Source organism: Carassius auratus, chromosome 18, assembly GCF_003368295.1.
Source record: "Carassius auratus strain Wakin chromosome 18, ASM336829v1, whole genome shotgun sequence".
NCBI lineage: Eukaryota > Metazoa > Chordata > Actinopteri > Cypriniformes > Cyprinidae > Carassius > Carassius auratus.
The window spans coordinates 6,558,703-6,578,295 of record NC_039260.1 but is presented as its reverse complement, the minus strand read 5'-3'; the positions used below and the strand labels follow the sequence as shown (position 1 = coordinate 6,578,295).

Below are 19,593 nucleotides of genomic sequence, written 5' to 3'. Positions count from 1 at the left end.
TCAAATCCAAAAAAATAAAATAAAATGGTTCAGGTTGAGAGTTCAAAAGTCTGGGAGCTTACAAAGCCCTTAAGCAGAGCTCTGGAGGACACATCGCAGCAGTTACCTGCTTTGTAGACCATATTCAAAAAGAGTTTAGCTAGCAACTCCAAACAAAGTTGCAGAAAAAAAATAGTATTTTTGCTATTATTGCTTTTTTATTTAAACATACTGTATGGAAGTCGATATGCAGTGGGTCATGCAGTATATTATTTAGCTTTCCTCAAGATCTTAAATTACTTAAAGGTCTAAAAAGACTTTTAAATCAGAAATTTGCTAATCCATTTGGTGCAGCTAATGGCAGATAAATTACCCACTGCACCTTTAAAGTCAACATGAAATGGACATTGCAATCATTGGGAATTGACTGGATTGTTGTTGTTTGATAATTCTTGCTATATCAATTGCAATTAAGTTTTCTTTGAATGAACGTGTTTTAAGTAAAGTCTTGTCCATCTTAGCAAACAGTACACAGTGTTATGCAAACCCTTAAAGGGGTCATATGACGTTGCTAAAAAGAACATTATTTTGTTCATTTGCTGTAATGCAATTTGTTTATATGGTTTAAAGTAAAAAAAAAAAAAAAAAAAAAACACATTATTTTACACATAATGTACATTAATGTTGCTCTGCTATGTCCTGCCTTTCTGAAACACTACGTTTTTCACAAAGCTCATTGTTCTGGAAAGCGAGGTGTGAATGATTGGCCAGGCCAGCTATCCAGTGTTTTGTGATTGGCTAAATGCCTCAAACATGTGACGGAAGTGCTATGCCCCTTACCTTACTGGTAAGACAAAAGCAAAAAAAAATATTTTACAATCGAGGCATTTTTTGCATCCAGTAGGGACATAATTACTGATTAGAATGACTTATACCGTCTTTTTATGCTTTATGGTTGCATAGACATAAAACAATGTCTGCATTTGTGATCAGAGAAATGACAAACAACAAGCAATACTCTACACTGCTTAAAAATTGCATTTGAATCATCATTGGCAAATCCTTTAAATATGTAAACATACTTACAGAGTGAGTCAGAAGTGTGAGATTGTCCTTGCAAAGTTGAAACGGGCCAACTTTATAGCAACAGACACCGGTGTTGTAGGCTACTCTCACAGGAAACAGTCCTCATCCTCCATAAAATGCATTGCACAAATGAATATTTGGGTTGAACTGTTCCGAAACAGTGTTGTAAATACAACATATCCTCTGATTTCTACTTGTGTCTTCTTTTGGAAGGCCAAACAATGCAGTTTCGCTTTCACAACGAAACACACAGCATATTCACAACACGGCGCTGGTGGCAACAGCGAGAATAAAAGTTACGCCTTCTTTCTTTGCGTGACGTTTGGGTGGCGTTATGCAAATCTTGTGTTGGGTTGTTAGAACCAGACATTTTAGGAGAGTGTGGTTGACTCTTAACTTTTATAAAGAATATCTCTTTGGATTTTATTTGAGACTTTAGTCTTTGCAACTTTACAGATCTTCTTTATGCACCAAGAGCTTGTTACACTCCAAAGAGAAAGGAAGAAATTTAATGGCATCATATGACCATCAGAATCATCACTGGACCTCACAAAGACATCATCACCATAAACAGGCATTCTTCTGTCCTGAGATAACCAGTTACTTAAGAGAGAATTACAAGCTCACCCAGTCATTTTCTCTTGTCAGTCGAGCTGATACAGTAGCAGTTTCTCCTCCCACTCCTTTTTTCAGTCGCTCTGTGGCACGAGCTAAGCCCTCCAGATCTCTTGAGTGCTGTCTGGAAATCACTTTTGATGTTCAAAACTATGATGCATGAAACTATAAAAGGCCTACGAAGTAATTAAGAAGCTTTTTCACTTGTGCAGCTAAAATGCCATGCTTGCGTGTACCTCGGGGACCGAGTAAACCTGAATGCATCTTGACAAATGAAAGGGTGGAAAGCAATTCAAAGTCATTTGATGAAAAACTTCAGGGTAATATTACAACGACAGCCTTCTGCTTTTTATTTTGCCTGCTTTATTAGTTTCGAAGCGCTTTTTGAAAATCTATTCCGATGTCTGTCAAATCTGCTGGGAGGTCGGGATGGAAATAAGACAATGAAGCACATTTAATTTACAACACATTTAGACTCGGCTTTCTTATGATATCTAAATCTAAGGGATTGAGGCTGCCCAGGTGGGACCGTGAGGCCTATTGATTACTTCATGTGGTGGACTGAATGTGCACAGTTTGTTCAGGCCGTTCTCTCCTTTCATACAGCACCTCTACACCTGCCACCTCATAAATGTCAAACCCACTCCATTCGCCTCGAAGACATTCTGCTATTGATTTCTTTCCTTCATTTCTCGACTCAAAAGAGGCTGCCATGACCTTATTCCTTCCTCTATTAATGCAACGCACGTATGCCTCCATAAAACCTCTTTTACTGAGCTGGAATGTTGTGAGATTTTACCAGACGGCTTATGGACTTCCACTCTCAGCTTTAAACCTGGGTTTACAAGACATACCTCCTCTGTTAATGTATTTCATGCAACGTTATTATACTTGAACACGGATGGGATCAAGTCCCTCAAAGACTACAACTCAGATTTTTACTGGCAGAGAAAAACAGATGCTATTTTCAAATACAGGAATTAAGTGAAAGAGAAAAATGAATCTGTCTGTAGAACACAAAGTAGATATTTGTTAGTGTTTTTGTATATATATCTGTGTGTGTGTATGATGATTGTTGAATGCAGTGAAAACGTAGGCTACAGTAGATGGGGAACTGATTGCTCCCCCATGATATTCTGTAAACTGTCTATGACAAAGAACTGCACAGATGCAGATATTATAACAATCCATCTATAAACACACACCCTGTCCTCTGTTTCTCGCTCTGTGCCACCGCGGTTTGCGGATTAAAAAAGAAAGCGCTGACGGGGAGGAGCCGATTGAAGTCTGCCACCGTTTTCATATAAAATTTAAAGGGGACCGAGGCGATCACAAATTCGTGTACAGTTTACGTAACTAATCGCAGAATTTTAGGGGGGCTTAATACCCCAAACTTAAAATGGCCTAGCGACGCCCATGGTGGACATCATTGATTTTCATTCAATGAACAAATAAAACACTGATACACTAAATGTACACTACCATTTGCAGGTTTGTAGACAGTGTTGACTGATCGAATCATTGATTGATATGTTTGTTTGTTTCAAAGCAAGAAATACTTTTAATTAGTAAGGATGCATTTAACTGATCAAAAATGACAGTAAAGAGATTCAAGTTAAAAACTCATTTAGATTTCAAATACTTGCTGCAGTTTTGGATTTTCCATACATCAAATAATCCCTGAGCTTTGCTGTCACAGGAAAATATTACATTGATAATTAATATAAATACTATTCAATTAGTTTAATATACTATTTTAAAAAAAATTGGAAATGGGAAATAAATATTACACTCTTACTAAATTTCGAGTTCACAGAAAAAGCTGAAAAACTGTTTAGAAGCATGTTTTATTCCATTTTGTGTTGACAAAAAAAAGTTTATAGGAGGATGTCACAAAGACTTCTGAGAGCTTTCACTGAATACTATTACAGAGCAAAAAAAAAAAAAAAAACACATAAAACAAAATTCCAAATTACTGCATCTCCACCTCTCCAACTGTCATCTTTTTCTCTCTCCCTGTTTTATAATTAAAGAAAACATGAAAACTACTTGTTTTTTCTACAATTTTGTGTTTCTGATTTTTCACAATATGTATTAATTAACTGAATTTTTCTGTCTAACTTTCAGGACACAGTCTGTGAAAGTTTGCCATACATGTCCTCAGGTGATTTGTATTAAAACTTTTGCAGTGATTTTTTTCTTTTAATTACTTTATTTACCATTATGTATTTACAGTTAAAAAATAAAATAAAACAGAAAAAATTAAATAAATAAATTGTCCCCAATCCCCCCATCCCCCCTTGCCAAACAATTACCACTATTTTAAAAAACTACTAGGACAGATGACTGACTGACTGACTGATCACAAGCCATTGAAAATTCATTCTATTAAGCAGTTGTAACAATTCAAGCTATATTTTTTTAACAGCAAGGGGACAGATGATTGGGGTGGTGTAGTGTCAGAAAACTGCTCACCACTATCCCACAACCCCAGGTGGAGCCACGATTGTCAAACCCACCAGGAACTGAGATCAATATTCAATCAAAGCGCTCATGCTCTAAAGCAAATGTGCACTCAGGCAGCAATCCTCTTGGCTATGCACATATGTGGCAAAAGTGGGACACAAATAATAAAAAAGAAAGTGAGACATGAATGTGTCAGGCTGAGAACAGAAAGAGCACTTGTTTGGGATATTAATGTCCAGCTTTTTGTCCAGACAAGCCCGCCTGGTATATTTTTAAATAAGTAAGAATAGGAAACAGCTGGTATCTAATAAACTACTAAACAAATTCCAGTCTTTCCTTTAGAGCTTATCTTCTTACAGCCTGTCACCCTAAATCACGAGTGGTAATGGACAGGAAGAGGGGAGGCACCTGGAGGACATTGAGAACTTAGTCATGATGCAGAGATCATGGTCCGAAGGATTAGAAGCGTCAAAAGCTGTTCTCTCTGTATTTTGTAACTAGCTTCTAAAATGACATTTGAAGAAAGTGTGACTATTTCTGCTTTTTAGATGAGAGTATGTGTCTGACAGCTAGCTCGCTTCAGAAAGTCACTTGATCCTTAATTCTGAGACTTTCACCCATCTAACACTTGCACAAGCACCCACAATCATCTGCATGCAATTTAATCGTCAATTTATTTATAAATAGTATGGCTGCTGCATATTTTATTTTATTTTCCTCAAAAATATTCTTCATTTTTCATCAATCATTTTCTGCAAATAGCAAAAATACAACATTCATTCAAACTTTGTTTTGTGTATAATTTAAATGCATTTTTTTACTTTTATAAACCTATTTTATAAACTTTTATAAATGTTTTAAAAGTCATTTTGATTTTGATATTTTCAATGTTAGAATTCACTATTAATACATTTAAAATAAAAGTTTGAAATGTTTGCATTATGTGTTAACTGTCATTTCCCAATACAATATGATATAAACTGATATGTACCTCTGGTACTTCTGGTGTGATAAAAATAAATAATTATATTCCATGTTGTACACTGTACAGAGCTTAAAGAGTTTGAACAATTATTGGGGACCCCTAGAAATTTGTGTGGGCCCTGGGTCCTGGTCCCTTGACCACTCTAAAAGGCACTATATTTGGACCTAGATTATCTGACTTTACATAGCATCTTAGAAGCCAGTTATTTTTATGTTAAACCACTAACCCACACTAAACTTGTGTTTCAGGAACAACTACAGAAAGCAAAGGGGATGCTTCCTTCCTAGACTGAACAAACTACAGCTGTACTGTAACCAGCAGCAAAAGATGCTACATTTACCCTATTACTGGCAAGCCATGATAACAAGATAACACCCTGATTTAGATTTAAAAAAGAAAAATACAAAAAAAAATCTACAAAAGCAAAATATATTACAAACATTGTGTTCTCGGATCCTACTGTTCCCCTTCCATCTTATCCAAAGAGCTTTAAAAGCCAGTGCTTTCTAATACAATTATCTCATCTGGAAATATACCAGCGGAAGAGTGAAAGGAAGATAACCAGGCCTGGAGCTCTGGGAGTCCCGGGACTTTAAAATAGCACTGGCCATCAAAGACAAGGGACAACAAGACAGGGAGATGGGCCGAGATTGCTTTTCTTGTGTCTTGCACGCTTCGTCTGCTTCTATTCCTCACTGGGAGAAGTAAGAGAAAGAGTGAGGGACAGATAATCAAGTGTGGGCATGCGGCGGCCTGCTGGATTGTGCATAGAGGAAAGAGCAGAAGCTCTTTAATAGATTAGAAGCGCTCGTGCAGCAGAACCCCCACAGGGAGCCCACGGCCAACCCACTACTCATGTCTGGGGCAGCTCCCTCCTGTCCTTTCACAGGGTCCTGAAACTCCACGAGCGCCTTCTCCATATGAATCACAAGCCCCAGGCCTCCAAACAAGCAAAGAGGCGAGAGTGAATGAGAGAATAAAGGGGAAAAAATCAATTTGAATGGTGCGTAATGATGCAATTTAGTTTTGAAATGATGCAGGCTAGCACATTGAGTTCAAGTGTACTGATGTGATTTACCCCGAATTCATGAAATATATTCAAATGATGGAGTGTTTGGAGAGCATCAAATCATAAACTCAAGGCGACTCTGCTGGAAAATCCAACTTAAGCTAGTAGTGGTGTTTTGAAACATGCTATATAGTTCATGGCTGGTCCAAGCTCATCATTAGCTGGTTCCACATCAACCACTCTAGGTCATTTTTTTTTATTGCATTGTGACAAAACACTATGTGACAAAAAAATAAAAATAATAATAATTCTCAAAACACAGTACTTAGTTTACTATGCTAGATCTAGCCATTGCATGGCCAAAGTCAGTGGCAATGCAATGGCACTTTTGCACTCTGAATGACATTCATACTTTGAGTGACAGCAAATCCAGCTGCATTGTGTGGGATGCAGGTGGCGTCCTGAACACCTGTATCATTCCTCATTGGGTATATCTGTGTAAAACCGAACTCTCATGTGATAGAGATGGCTGGGATAAAATCACACAGGAGGTGAGAGCGAATAAACAAGGCAGGTGACAATTAAGCAACATCACTTGCATTCATGCTAACATAGTGCACTTCTATTTAGAACAAATGCCTGAACTTATTGCAACAGTTCAATAAACAAGAAAATAATATTAAGTAACTTTTGCATTAAAAATGGCCAGGTAGTCTGAGTGTGTATCAGTGAAACGGAATAACAATATAATTGTATCTTAAATATCTTAAGGTATGGACCAGAACTAAGTATCGTACACAGCCACAAAAGTGTACAATAAAGTGTTCAATAACTCAATTATCTATTTCTTTCTAAGTCTATTACTGGGGTTTTACTTCAACACAAACAATTCAGAGCACAGTTCAGTATTAGTCCATATTATGGCAGTCAGCATGGGATTGATCGACAGATAATGAGGTATTGTGGGATTGAAAAGCCGCTCGGCAGCAGGGAGCAGGGGTCATTCTGTGAGAGCTCTGTGAGGGAGACATTGGTGCTGGGAAATCCTAATGGCACAGACATCATGCCATTATGCTACAAATTACCTGCCGGCATTAGTGTCACCCTCGGCCCAATCATTTTCTAGCCAAGATCAATCGGAGCTGGGGTCTAGCCGGCCCTCCTCGGGGGCCTGTCCTGGCAATTAGCTATCGATTTTTTTAGCCTTTTATTTTCTGAGGCCAACGCTCTGCCAGCTCCACGCCACTTTCTCAGAGCTGCCACATCAGGCCGGAGGCTGCGACACGGCTGGGATGGTGAACGGTCCTGTCAGGGGGTGAGGATATACAGACAGAGCAGCAGGTAGTCACCAACCTTTGCCACAGAGCTGAACATCACTGATTACAGTGGGCGGCATGGGTCAGTGCTGTGATCTATCTTTCGCAGGTATATTCCAGGTCAAATTTGTAGTAAAAAAAATTTTAAATAATAATAATAATTATATATATATATATATATATATATATATAAATATATATATATATATATATATATATATATATATATATATATATATATATATATATATATATATTCATTATTATAAATAAAAAAATCATTTGCATTCGTTATTAAATCAATAAATATATTACAGCAATAATACTACTGTATTTACTACTGAGTAAAGTTGTAAAAATTGAAAGATTTTGTACTAATAATATAATACATTGTCTTGCTGGATTATTTTATGTAAATATATTTTACATTTAATGTTCAAAAGTCATTCTCATATTCTGGTTCTGGTATTTGGGCCAAAATATTGAATATTAAAGACAGAAATAGTTTTGATTGTACACACACAAACACATCTGTACAGTAGATTCAAATCTAGTAATATTCATATTTTATTGCTCATATTCTATTGAATATTTGCTCTTTATAATTAATTCATTTTATATTTATATTAAATATTTAGAAGCTAAACTATTTACTATAGTTGTACTAAATTGTGCTCTATATACAATAATGTTCAAGTGTCATTCATTTCTTCTGGTATCAGTCAATGTTTCTTTCTGTTTATTAATGGTTATTTCTTTTTTTATGTGTTCTCTAAAGGAATAGGACGAGTTGAAATTATTTTCCGAAGAAATCGACACAACTCCAACTATGCTGTGAATACAGCTTAACTTGTTTTGAACCTGCAACACTCCTTTGAGCTGCTGAAAATCACAGGTGCAATGAAGAACCCAGGAAGCCTTTTATAGACTTTACAAATAGAAAAACCAAAGAGCAGACAAGAGGAAAGGCAACTGAGAAATGAAGATATTTTTCCCCAACTAAAATAGCCTGTAGAAATAGAGAGAGAGGGAGAAGAAAGAGAGAAAGAGAGCGAGTGAATAAAGGCCTGCCAGAAGTCTAGCTGTTTGCTCAGTTATCACCACACACAGAAATGTCAGAGTGCTGCTGAGTTTCCCCCTATAGGCAACTGTCCTCCCAATTCAGAACAAAATAAACATTTCAAACGACACACGCAAAAGAGCGAGGACGGAGCTGGGGAGGAGCCTGCAGAGAAAGAGAGATAGAATGATACGTCCAACCATATGATCATTACTGCCACCATCAACATTGGCCCAATTTACTTTCCTAATGCATGTACCTGGTTTTATTGGCTCTGATTACATAGAGAGTGGTTGGAATTGAAAAACACATTTACAAACAGGTGGGACTCTCAAATTGAGATTTCAAATTGATCAAATAATGTCTGTATAAACAAACTGTGGAAGTCAAGCCCCTTAACTATTATTGTGTCAACCAAAGTAACCATTAAATTAGTTACAGTGACTGGAGTAAATATAAAAGACAGTAAAAGACAAAATAAAAATTGGGTTTTAATGTGTTTAAAAATGACTTTTTTTATGCAAATTTATCTGATTAAGATACAGTACAACAGTAATATTTAGAGCTATTTCACAATTGAAAATAACAGTTTCTTTCTGAATATATATAAAAAATTAATTTATTGCTGCAATAAAATTTTCAGCATCCATTTCTCCAGTCTTCAGCATCACATTATCCTTTAGAAATCATAGTAATATTCAGATTTTTCTGCTCGAAGAAAGAAACAAAGAAAGAAAGATAGAGAGAAAAATAGAAGAAAAAAAAAGAATCATAAAATGTGAATGCTAAAAACAACAGTTGTGCTGCTTAATATTTTTCTGGAAACCTTAATAAAAAAAATTTTAAGATCATTTGATGAATAAAAAGTTCAAAAGAACAGATTTATTTGAAATAGAAATAGTTTGACAGTGTAAAAGTATTCACTTTATCTATCTTCAACCCTCCTTCCATCTATAGAGTCTTGCCCTACATTTTGTTTTCATTGAATGTTGTTTAATTCAGCAGTTCATCTTGACTTGGTATTTATATCACTGTCAGCAGTAAACATGCACACACACATGCAGCCTTGCAACTTGTTGAAAAGGCAGCTTGCAGAAAGCTTCACTAACCAGGCACCATGCAGAGCTCTTTAATTTCTAACCTGTGCCAGCGGTCATGCTGATTAAAGCAGGCAGGGGGTAGGAGCAGAATATCTTAAACCCGCGACCCGAGTGGGAGGCCCATGACTGTTGGTTCCAGTGCTGATTAATGTAGGATTCTTTAAAAAGCTCTCAATTCCCATTTTTCATTTCCTCTCCGGACACACACAAGTCTTGTGCCTAACAGGGCCTTTGAAAAGAGGCGTTAAAAAAGCAATACACATTCATCCTCCCTTTGCCAGGCGCTCAGGAGAGTTCGACATAGTGGAGGCGGCACGCTGTGCACATCTGCACCCGTACATATACAAGTCTAAAGAGGAGAGAGGAAGTCAACGGAAAAAAACCCTAGCCCCTGCTGTGTGCACCTGCACCCACAATGCACTGCACACACGCTCCTTGAGTAGAACAGCGACAATGGCAATCAGAACAGGAACTCTGCACCTTTGAACAACTGGCCAGGACATGACACTTCGAAATTGATGAAAGCGACTTGTTTGATTAATGTGAAAGATAATGGAACTATAGAAAGCACCTCTTTTATTGGCAAATGGTGTGAGGCTTTTTAAATGTTCAATTTATTCTAAGGAAAATGGCTTTAATTGAGAGGCAATATACACTAAAGTAGATCTATTCTCCATAAATCATGCATCTTCTCCATTAAGGTATCTTAAAAGGTAATTGGCATGCCAATGAAAATGTAGCAAAGAATAAGAGCCAAAAATAAAATAAAAAAATAAAACATGCACTCAGTTCTGATTATATTAAAGTTTATTTATATAAGACAGTGAAACATTTTTATAATTCATATTAAGAAAATAAAAAAGTTATATGCCATTTCAAACCTATTTTTGGGATTACAATCTAATGGAGATAGATAGATACATACTTATTAGTGCTGTCAAATGATTAATCGCATCCAAAATAATAAATTTGTTCACATAATATAGAGTATGTATGTGTACTGTGTATATTATGTACTGTATAAATTATATAAATTATATGAATATTAATATTTCCTCTCTTTCTCTCTCTGTATGTGTGTGTAAACATTATCACATTTGTAATATTTATTATATTATATATTATTTTAGAAATGCACTGTTTATATAGTTTTTATTTTAGATATACATTATATATTTATACACACACATACTAGTATATGTCTTTTTTTATACTACAAACATTTGAAAAAAATAATCTGATTATATATACACAAAGTAAAAATAAATAAATGAATTAATAAATTAACAAATACATTAACCTGTTAACTGTCACTCACGTTTTTGAAGATAGACTTGAATGTGCATGATGCAAACCTAAATTTTTATAATTCATGACTGAAAACATTTTGTAACATGAATTTGATGTACCATTTACATGGTAATGCAATGTCTGATTTTAAAATGGGTTTTAAAGGATGAATTTTGAGATTTTATGTTTTCAAGTGATATATAACTTCTGATGATTTCTAAAATGTGATAGAGAAAAAGGCAACGAGGAAGTCTTCTTTTTAAACAAAGGTCAAAGCTCCTTTTGTAATGTAGATTTCTGAGGGTGCACTCTTGTCATAAATTCATCTATTACTTTTCCTACATAATTTTTAACAAAACATATTGGTAAAATATATATTTGGGAGTCTTAGACCTTTCCAACGATATATAGTTTGTCAAGATTAGATTAGATTTGATTGTAATATAGTATAGTCAACGTAGGCGTCCCGTATACGGGACGGGGTGACATTTAACAGGTTAATGAATAACTGGCTGAAAGCCATAATTAAAAATATTTCATTAATATAACTATAGCACTTTTAGAATCATTGCAATATACAGTACTTATATTGTACAACACACAGCTTTGCTATATATAGACACAGTTTCTGACTAAAGCCAATGAAACAGTGCTTGGCCTGTGGGTGTTTATCTTCTCCCTGGTCGCATGAAGGTCTTAGTTTAATTTCATTAAGTCTTTCAGCGAAATTTCATTTCCTCTTTTGACGATTAGATAAACCCACTTTGCTTAACTAAGTTACAGCAACTCTGGAAGCGGGAGGAAAGTTTCCCGCTGTTAGGGACTCTCATCTCCTTCCACCCTAACTCACTCCTGACTGAGCACACATTACCGTTCCCGGGCTAAATGTATCTACAAACGGGCACGTTGTATCCGCCTACTCTACTTGTGAGGAACTGGGTCGGTTCATCCTGTCCTCATCCCTGATGTCTGAGGCTGATGTCTGTTTGTTTATGTTGTAATGAAAGCAGCTAAACCCACTCTTGACAGAGAAAAATAGTTGATATGATCTCTCCCGTCCTATTATACTCGCTATTCTCATTGATTTAGAGTTCACATGCCTGTTTGAGCTACAAGGGTATGTTTAATTGTTTGTGGGGTGTATTTTTGGTTCAAGTGTGGGTGATGAAGGTTGGCGAAATCCCTTCTTTTAAACTCTCTGAAAAACATGTTTCTTGTTTTTTGGTTCTCCATGGTTACATGCCACAAAAACCACAAAAAAAGTGTAAAAGAGAGAACCAAAGTGCTGCTATGGAATTGTTGCAGAATCATGTGGAAAATGATTGAAGGATTTAGAAAAGGAAGTGCAGTGCTGAGGCCTCTAAGGACGGGGCAGTGTCTCAATGAATTTCTTATTTCTGGAGGGCAGGGGACTGAAGAGAGTGTCATGCAGTTTGTAAATGGTCCAATTCTTTTTTGATTTATCAGACACATCATGAAAACAATGTAGCATTGTCTTGTGGCGAGATAAACACCGGCTGCCATTTGTGAGGGATGCTTACGATTAGCTCGTCGAAGATATCTCTGTGGCGCCCGGTGTGAACATGCACGCTCAGAGATAATGTATTTGCTCATTAGGGATGCTTCCAGTGTGTACTGCTTTTTTTTTTTTTAATAAAACATGTCATTTTTGCTTTATAGCTATTCTGATGAGAAACAAAAGAGATCATGTGCAACCCCGTGCAAATGCTTTAGATGCCATGATGTAAAACACTTTACTTGTGTAGCATATTCTTATTGTAGTAAGATGATGAAATCTGTAAAATCACTTCAAGTCTTTATAATCTCAAATTCAGTGGTTCTCAACTGCTTTTGTTTTAGGTTAAATGTTTAGGTTCTCTTCAAAAAATAAATTAATAATAATAATAATAATAATTATTATTATTATTATTATTATTATTATTATTATTATTATTATTTTTTTTATTTTTTTTTAATAATATATTATAATTTTATTTTTTTTATTTTTTTTTCAAATTATGGTCAGCATTGCCATCATTTCTTGTAACTTTTGATCAATTAAATAAATAAATAAATAAATAAGTAAAAACTTACTGTACCCAAACATTTTATTTTTAATTTATAAAAATAGAGCAGCAGCATTTTTAAACTTAATAATAATAATAATAAGAAGAAGAAGAAGAAGAAGTAGAAGTAGAAGAAGAAGAAGCAATGCACGCCATTGTGGTCAACAAAAACCATGCTTATCTTCATGGCAAATGAAACACTGTTGGGAATCACTGCTCAGATCCCTCCTTCAAAACATTTGTGGGACATTTACACCAGTTCTACCATCTTCCAGGTGAAAATACATTCACTCAAAGTAACAAGCACACATCTTTTTAACCAGCTAACAAAACTTGAGGTATCATTCAGATGTGTAGAACAGTCAACTTCAAGTGTGCACTAAAATAAAGGAGATACAAACCCAACTAATGGGTAACTACAAAAGTTACAATCCTTATTCCATCAGACCGAACCATATATTCTTTCCAACCACTGTTATCAAAGACTTTAAGACCCTTAGCCAACTGTGATCTCGACTTTCTTCTTCCAGTAATCAGTTCCCTTGACACATCCATTCCAAATGCAAGAGCATGAGCACTGTTAGGTCAGGGAAGAGTACCTGTGGGGGAGCCCTCCAGAACCTCCCCAGAGTAACGTGGCTCCTTGAACACCGGTCGGTTGTCATTCTGGTCAATAATAGACACGTCCAGGTCGACTGGTCCCTCTACCAATCTGCCACTCAGGTCAGTGGTGGATACCTGGAGCTGTGTGAGAGAGAGAGGAAGAGAGTCATCTACGCACACATGTGCAAGAAGGAAATGACTAATTTATATAATTTGCATATACCAGTATCACCAGAACCACCGTGAATAAGTGGAATTTCTACCTCAACTATAATCACTCATTTGGGATGGAAATTAATTTAGCAATATTTTAAAGAGATCATATGATGTTGCTAAAAATTATATTATTTTGTGTATTTGGTGTACTGAAATGTGTTTATGCAGTTTAAGGTTTAAAAAAAAAAAAAATATTTCTGTATACTGTACATTATTGTTTCTCCTCTATGCCTTCTGAAACGTGTCGATTTTTACAAGGCTCATCGGTCTGAAAAAAGCGAGGTGTGCTGTGATTGGCCAGCTCTCCAGTGCGTTTTGATTGGCCAAATAGCTCAAGCGTGTGACAGAAAATGTTACGCCCCTTAACATATTGTGATCCCCTGTCAGGCTGGAGCAACGAGACAAACATTAAACCCATTATAAACGTGATATAAACATTATTTCTAGTCATGTCTTCTTTTGAATGCCAAACAAAATAATTTAGCTTTCTCAGCAAAACACTGTCACACACCACTGCTTTGAGCGAGTGAAGGCCGGAGGCCTAGAGTGAGTCACGGCTTAAAGTGAGCAGAGGCCAGCTTAAGTGAGCAGAGGTTGGCCGGCAGATTCTACGAAGGAGCTTGAAGCGACCAGCATGGATCAGCTACAGGCATGACGAAATGGATAACGTCCTCTTCTGAAAGGCCAAACAAAGTAGTTTCGATTTCACAGTGAAACACACAGCGTCTATATGACATGGTGGCAGCAGCTACAACAATACTACAACAAGAATAAAAGGTACGCCTTCTTTCTCTGCGTAAACGTCTGTGTGGTGTTATGCAAATATTCCCACAAAGTGACATAGAGATGTGGGGGCGTGTTATAACGAGCTATTTTAGGGGGTTGTGGTTGAGTCTTAACTATCATAAAGAATATCTCTATAGTCTTTGAAACTTTACAGATCTTTTTTTATGCACCAACAGCTTGTAACATTCCAAAGAGAAAGGAAAAATTTTAATCGCATCTTATGACCACTGTAAAATGAAATACACATTTTTGTCTTCAGGGCTAATTTCAGCTTTTGCATGAAATTGTAATTTGATTGAAAACAATACTAGTTTAATCTCAAGAATAACTGTAATTAAATAAATTGACTTAAAAATAGTTTACATTTTGGATTACAATAACACTTCACTTAAAGATGCATTTCACATTATAAATAAATGATTTAGTAAAATGCTACCAAAACATTTTGCCAATGCTTTAATTCCTATAAAAATTTATATAAATAATAAATATTGACATGGAATACATAAGATATAAAAATGCCCATAACTGCAGAAACAACCAGACATACAGACCAAACATAAAGCATATAGTATGGATGTATTGATGTTGCAAAAATGGCAGATGTGGACTGTCAGGGTCTTTAGGACAGCCTCGTGGGTAATGACTACCTATGCTGCCTGTGGTCAGCAATTATTGAAAGACCTGAGTGGAGATGAGTGTTTGTCTGTGATTGCGGCTGATCTGCGGTATGAGAGCCTGTCTGGTCTAATGGTGCTGAGGAGAAGAGATACAGAGGAAGAATGGATTACTAGTTCTCAGAAATACACAGGCAATTTATGAAGGCACTACACAATTTGATTCGATTGCCCTGCTTCTTGCTTACAATCCCTAAATAAAATTCTTCTAACATCCTCAGGTTGCTCCAAATCTGTAAGATATTAGGGTGTATTCACACCTGTCTTGTTTGGTTTGATTAAATTGAACTCAAGTTAATTTCCCCTCTTGGTGCAGACCAAACAACCGTACCGAGACCTAGCTGAAGAGGTGGTCTCAGTCTGCTTCCATACGAACGCTGGTACAGTTAGTTTAATTTGCGGATATGACCCCACCTCGATTCAACCCAATTGCAGAAATCACGCTCAGAAACAGACAGCTCGCGCATATAGTGCAGTTATTTGCATTTCAATGGCTTAAATCACTTGTTTTTAAACCACAATGCTTTAAAACACTGTCCCTTCAGCATCCACTCTCCACACAAGCTATTGGATATGTGCCTAACAGCCCACATTTATACAGTTTTAATGTTTAAACTAACATTGTGATAAATTGGTAAAAGAATAAAAATTGCACTACTAAAGATCTCCATGTTTAACCTGTTTTTACAGTTTTTTACCTGCTCAAGAACTTCTGTCCAATGAATGGATGACCTTAGCACATGTGCGGTTTTGTTTTACGATTTCTGGTCCACTTGCAATAAAGGGCAGAGTGAAAGAGAACCGCACAAAAAAAAAAAAAAAAAAAAAAAAAAAAAAATATATATATATATATATATATATATATATATATATATATATATCGACATAGTATTTGGTCCGGACCAAATCAAGTGAACTACTGTATCTGACTTTCCTGGTGTGAATACAGCCTTACTTTCTTCACACACAAGTTATTTTTAAGAATGTTAATGTCAAAACCAAAAGGAAAGTTTGGCAAGGACATGAGGTTAGGTACATAAAAGGTGTACTGTCACTTTAAGTCTTGTTTTTCCACAACTCTTTCTCATTATCCCATTTTCCCAGCTTGTTTTCGCCTGACTGGACCAAAAATCATCCCTTAGAGGCAACGAGCCGAACCACAGAGTCCAAGGTGACTGAACAAAAGAGGTAAACCCATTGGGGAGAATAGAATCATATAGAGATAAAGAGAAACGGAGAGACGGGAAGCCATACGGAGCCTTAAAAACAGGTAGACAACATAGAGAGCCATGTGGGGAAAACGAGAATGAATATGAAACAACAACAACAGCACAGGGACGCATTTGGGAGTGTAACGGGAGGGGTTCATGAGAAGAAAGGGAGAGAAAGAAGATTTATCTGCTTTTCACAGTGTGAAGGGCCCACCTGAGAGTGCGGTGATGGCTGAGACGCTAGCATCTGCCTCATTTCTGTGTTTCAATCTCTAAGCCCCACCGCCTCAGAGCCGGGCCTCCCCAAAGCCCACATCACTTATTCATTCCTCCCTTCTCTGAGCGCTGCCGTAACCGCGTGCATTCCGCACACCCCCGGGAGGTGCACGCCGCAAAGCAAAGGCAGTTGAAACGCACAGTACGCCCTGTCACTCTGCCTCAAACACGAACGCTTGTATGCCAAATATCATACCCCAGGCCAGACACGTTACTCCTTACTAGATGCTCCTGAGCAATTGGCCCGTGAAACACGTTAACCTGACGCAAATCACTGTCTGATAAAAGCGCTCAGAACTCTCCTACTGGGCACCTCTAACACTCCCCTGTAGACTTGTGGTTTATTTGCGCACATATAAACTGTGCTGAAGCAACGCTTGGAACATAAGTTTTAGAAAAAAAGCAGTTTCTGCTGACAGTCTTGCACCTTATTGCCTCCTTTGTACTCTTTAAAAAGTTTATTCTTTACAAGTAACATTCTAGAAGAAGGATGTGTCCTTCCTTCTTATAGTACATCCCAGGTAAAAAAAAATTAAATAAAAAATAAAAATAATAATAATAATAATAACTTTTGCAGTGAATATCTGATGCCATGTTGTTAAAATGGCAACTTTTTTATTCTTCATATATACTCTATATATTTTCAAAGAATGACTATTTTATTATTATTATTATTAAGGTTTTTTTTGTTTTGTTGTTGTTTTTTTACACTGCCATTCAAAAATTTGAGGTTATTTGTTTTAAAGAAAGAAACTAAAACTTTTTTTTCAGTAAAGCACATTAAATTGATCAAAAGTGACAGTAAAGACTTCTGCATTGTTAAAGAATTTTTTTAATAAATGCAGTTCATTCTATTCCTAAACTTTCTATTCCGCAAAGAATCCTGAAATAAATGAAAAATAGTTTCCAAAAAAAAATGTAAATTAAAAATTAAATAAAACAAACCAATTCTTCTTATTCGTCCTCTTCCTTCTCCTCTTCTTCTTCTAATTATTATTACAATATATTATTATTAAAATTATTATTAATTAATATTTAACATATTTAACATAATTAATAATAATATATAATAGAAAAAAAAAAAAAAAACTAGGTCACACTTTATTTTAGGGTCCAATTCTCACTATTAACTAACCATTAACTATGACTTTTGCCTCAATTAACCCCTTATTTGCTGCTTATTAATAGTTTATAAGGTAGTTGTTAAGTTTAGGGTATTGGGTAGGATTATGGATGTCATCCATTATATGTACTTTATAAGCACTAATAAACAGCCAATATGTTAATAATAGACATGCTAATAAGCAACTAGTTATTAGTGTGAATTGGACCCTATACTAAAGTGTTACCAAAAAATATTTTCATCATTGAAATGTTTCTGTACTTGCCAAATCAGCATATTCAAATGATTTCTGAAGGACCAATCTGAAGATTGGAGGCTACCATCTTTACCATCACAAGAATAAATTATTAAATAATAATAATAATAATAATAATAATAATAATAATACAATTCTATATAGAATTTTGAATTATATTATTATTGTTTTTTTTTTACTGTATTTTTTTATCAATGCAATGATTTTTTTTTATGCAGCAATGATGGGGCTGCATAAAACAAGAATTCTTAAAAAAATGTACGGGTGCTTTTGAGAAATATTATTTAAGTAAATAAGCAGTTTTTCATTGTAAGTTTCATAGTATACAAAAATCTACTTTTCAAAGCTCCTGGAAAGGTACCTGTCTCCTACTGTGACTCTCAAGTTCCCTGGCTCAGAACGGGAACATTAAGAACTCAAATTAGTGGTTCATAACTCCAAGCTGCGTTAACGGATGATGAGTCTCCCCTCCCTTCTCACCCCAGTGGAAATGACCAATGATAGCACTTGCCATTTTGCATTACCCTAAGAGCCCATCAGGAATGATCCATTACACAGAGTGGCCAAAACGGGGGAGTTCCTCGCAATGCCAGCACATTACCAGAGCGCTGCGATCCCTGCCAGTAATGCATGACATCACTCTCATCTGCTTTCTCTGTCTCTTGCGGAGGCATGGGTCAGTCTATTTGTCTGGCCCCGACCGGTGTAGTCATGATTCCGCTCAACAGATCTAATGCTCTTAATGATACAGACTCCCCACACCAGAGTTTATAGCAGTAATGGTTCGATACATCATCACAGCCTGCTGCTCTGCGCTCCGGCATTCACAGAGAGAGAACATTTACAAGGGTCCAAGCAGACTATTCGATTAGTTTTGCCACTAGCTGACGTGTTGCCTGTCCCTTTAAGAGTATGTAAAAGTCTGCTATGACCAAAAATGAACCATCCACTCTTTCCTACTGCTATGATCCCCCAGAAAGACACTCTTATTAATAGTTGCCCTGTGCTCTAAAAGTCTGACATGACACTGAAAATCTAGCATACAACAAGCCTGGAAGTAAATAAAATAAATCAAACAAAAAATATAACACAATATATATTTGTATAATAATTAAATATAATTAAAAAAATTGTTTTTAATGTTTTCTAATCTACAGAAGTCTGTTTCTACATTAGAGCAAGTAAAAAAAATAAATGAACAAAGAAAGAAAGAAAGAAAGAAAGAAAGAAAGAAAGAAAGCCAAAAAAGGAAAAATCTAATTGTGAAGTATAAACTTGCAATTGTGAGATAGTCTATTCTAGGTTATGATAAAAAGTCACAATTACTGGAATAAACTGCAAAACAAAGTCACATTATGATATACGTATAATTATGAGATATAATGTCTCAAATCTAATAATAAAGCTGCAATTGTGAGAAACACACGTGAGACTTAAAATTGCTAATACAAAAAAAAAGTTGCAATTATAATT

At 35.9% G+C, this 19,593-nt stretch overlaps 1 protein-coding gene across 3 annotated transcripts in view; it reads right to left on the bottom strand.

Annotated features, from left to right (window-relative positions):
• cdh13 (cadherin 13, H-cadherin (heart)) overlaps positions 1-19,593 on the bottom strand; it is a 284,768-nt gene that overhangs the window by 107,056 nt on the left and 158,119 nt on the right. For all 3 annotated transcript variants that reach the window (XM_026287280.1, XM_026287281.1, XM_026287282.1), the window contains one exon: positions 13,572-13,716. In XM_026287280.1, the coding sequence (XP_026143065.1) occupies positions 13,572-13,716 (145 nt within the window). The remainder of the gene's footprint in view (positions 1-13,571; positions 13,717-19,593) is intronic.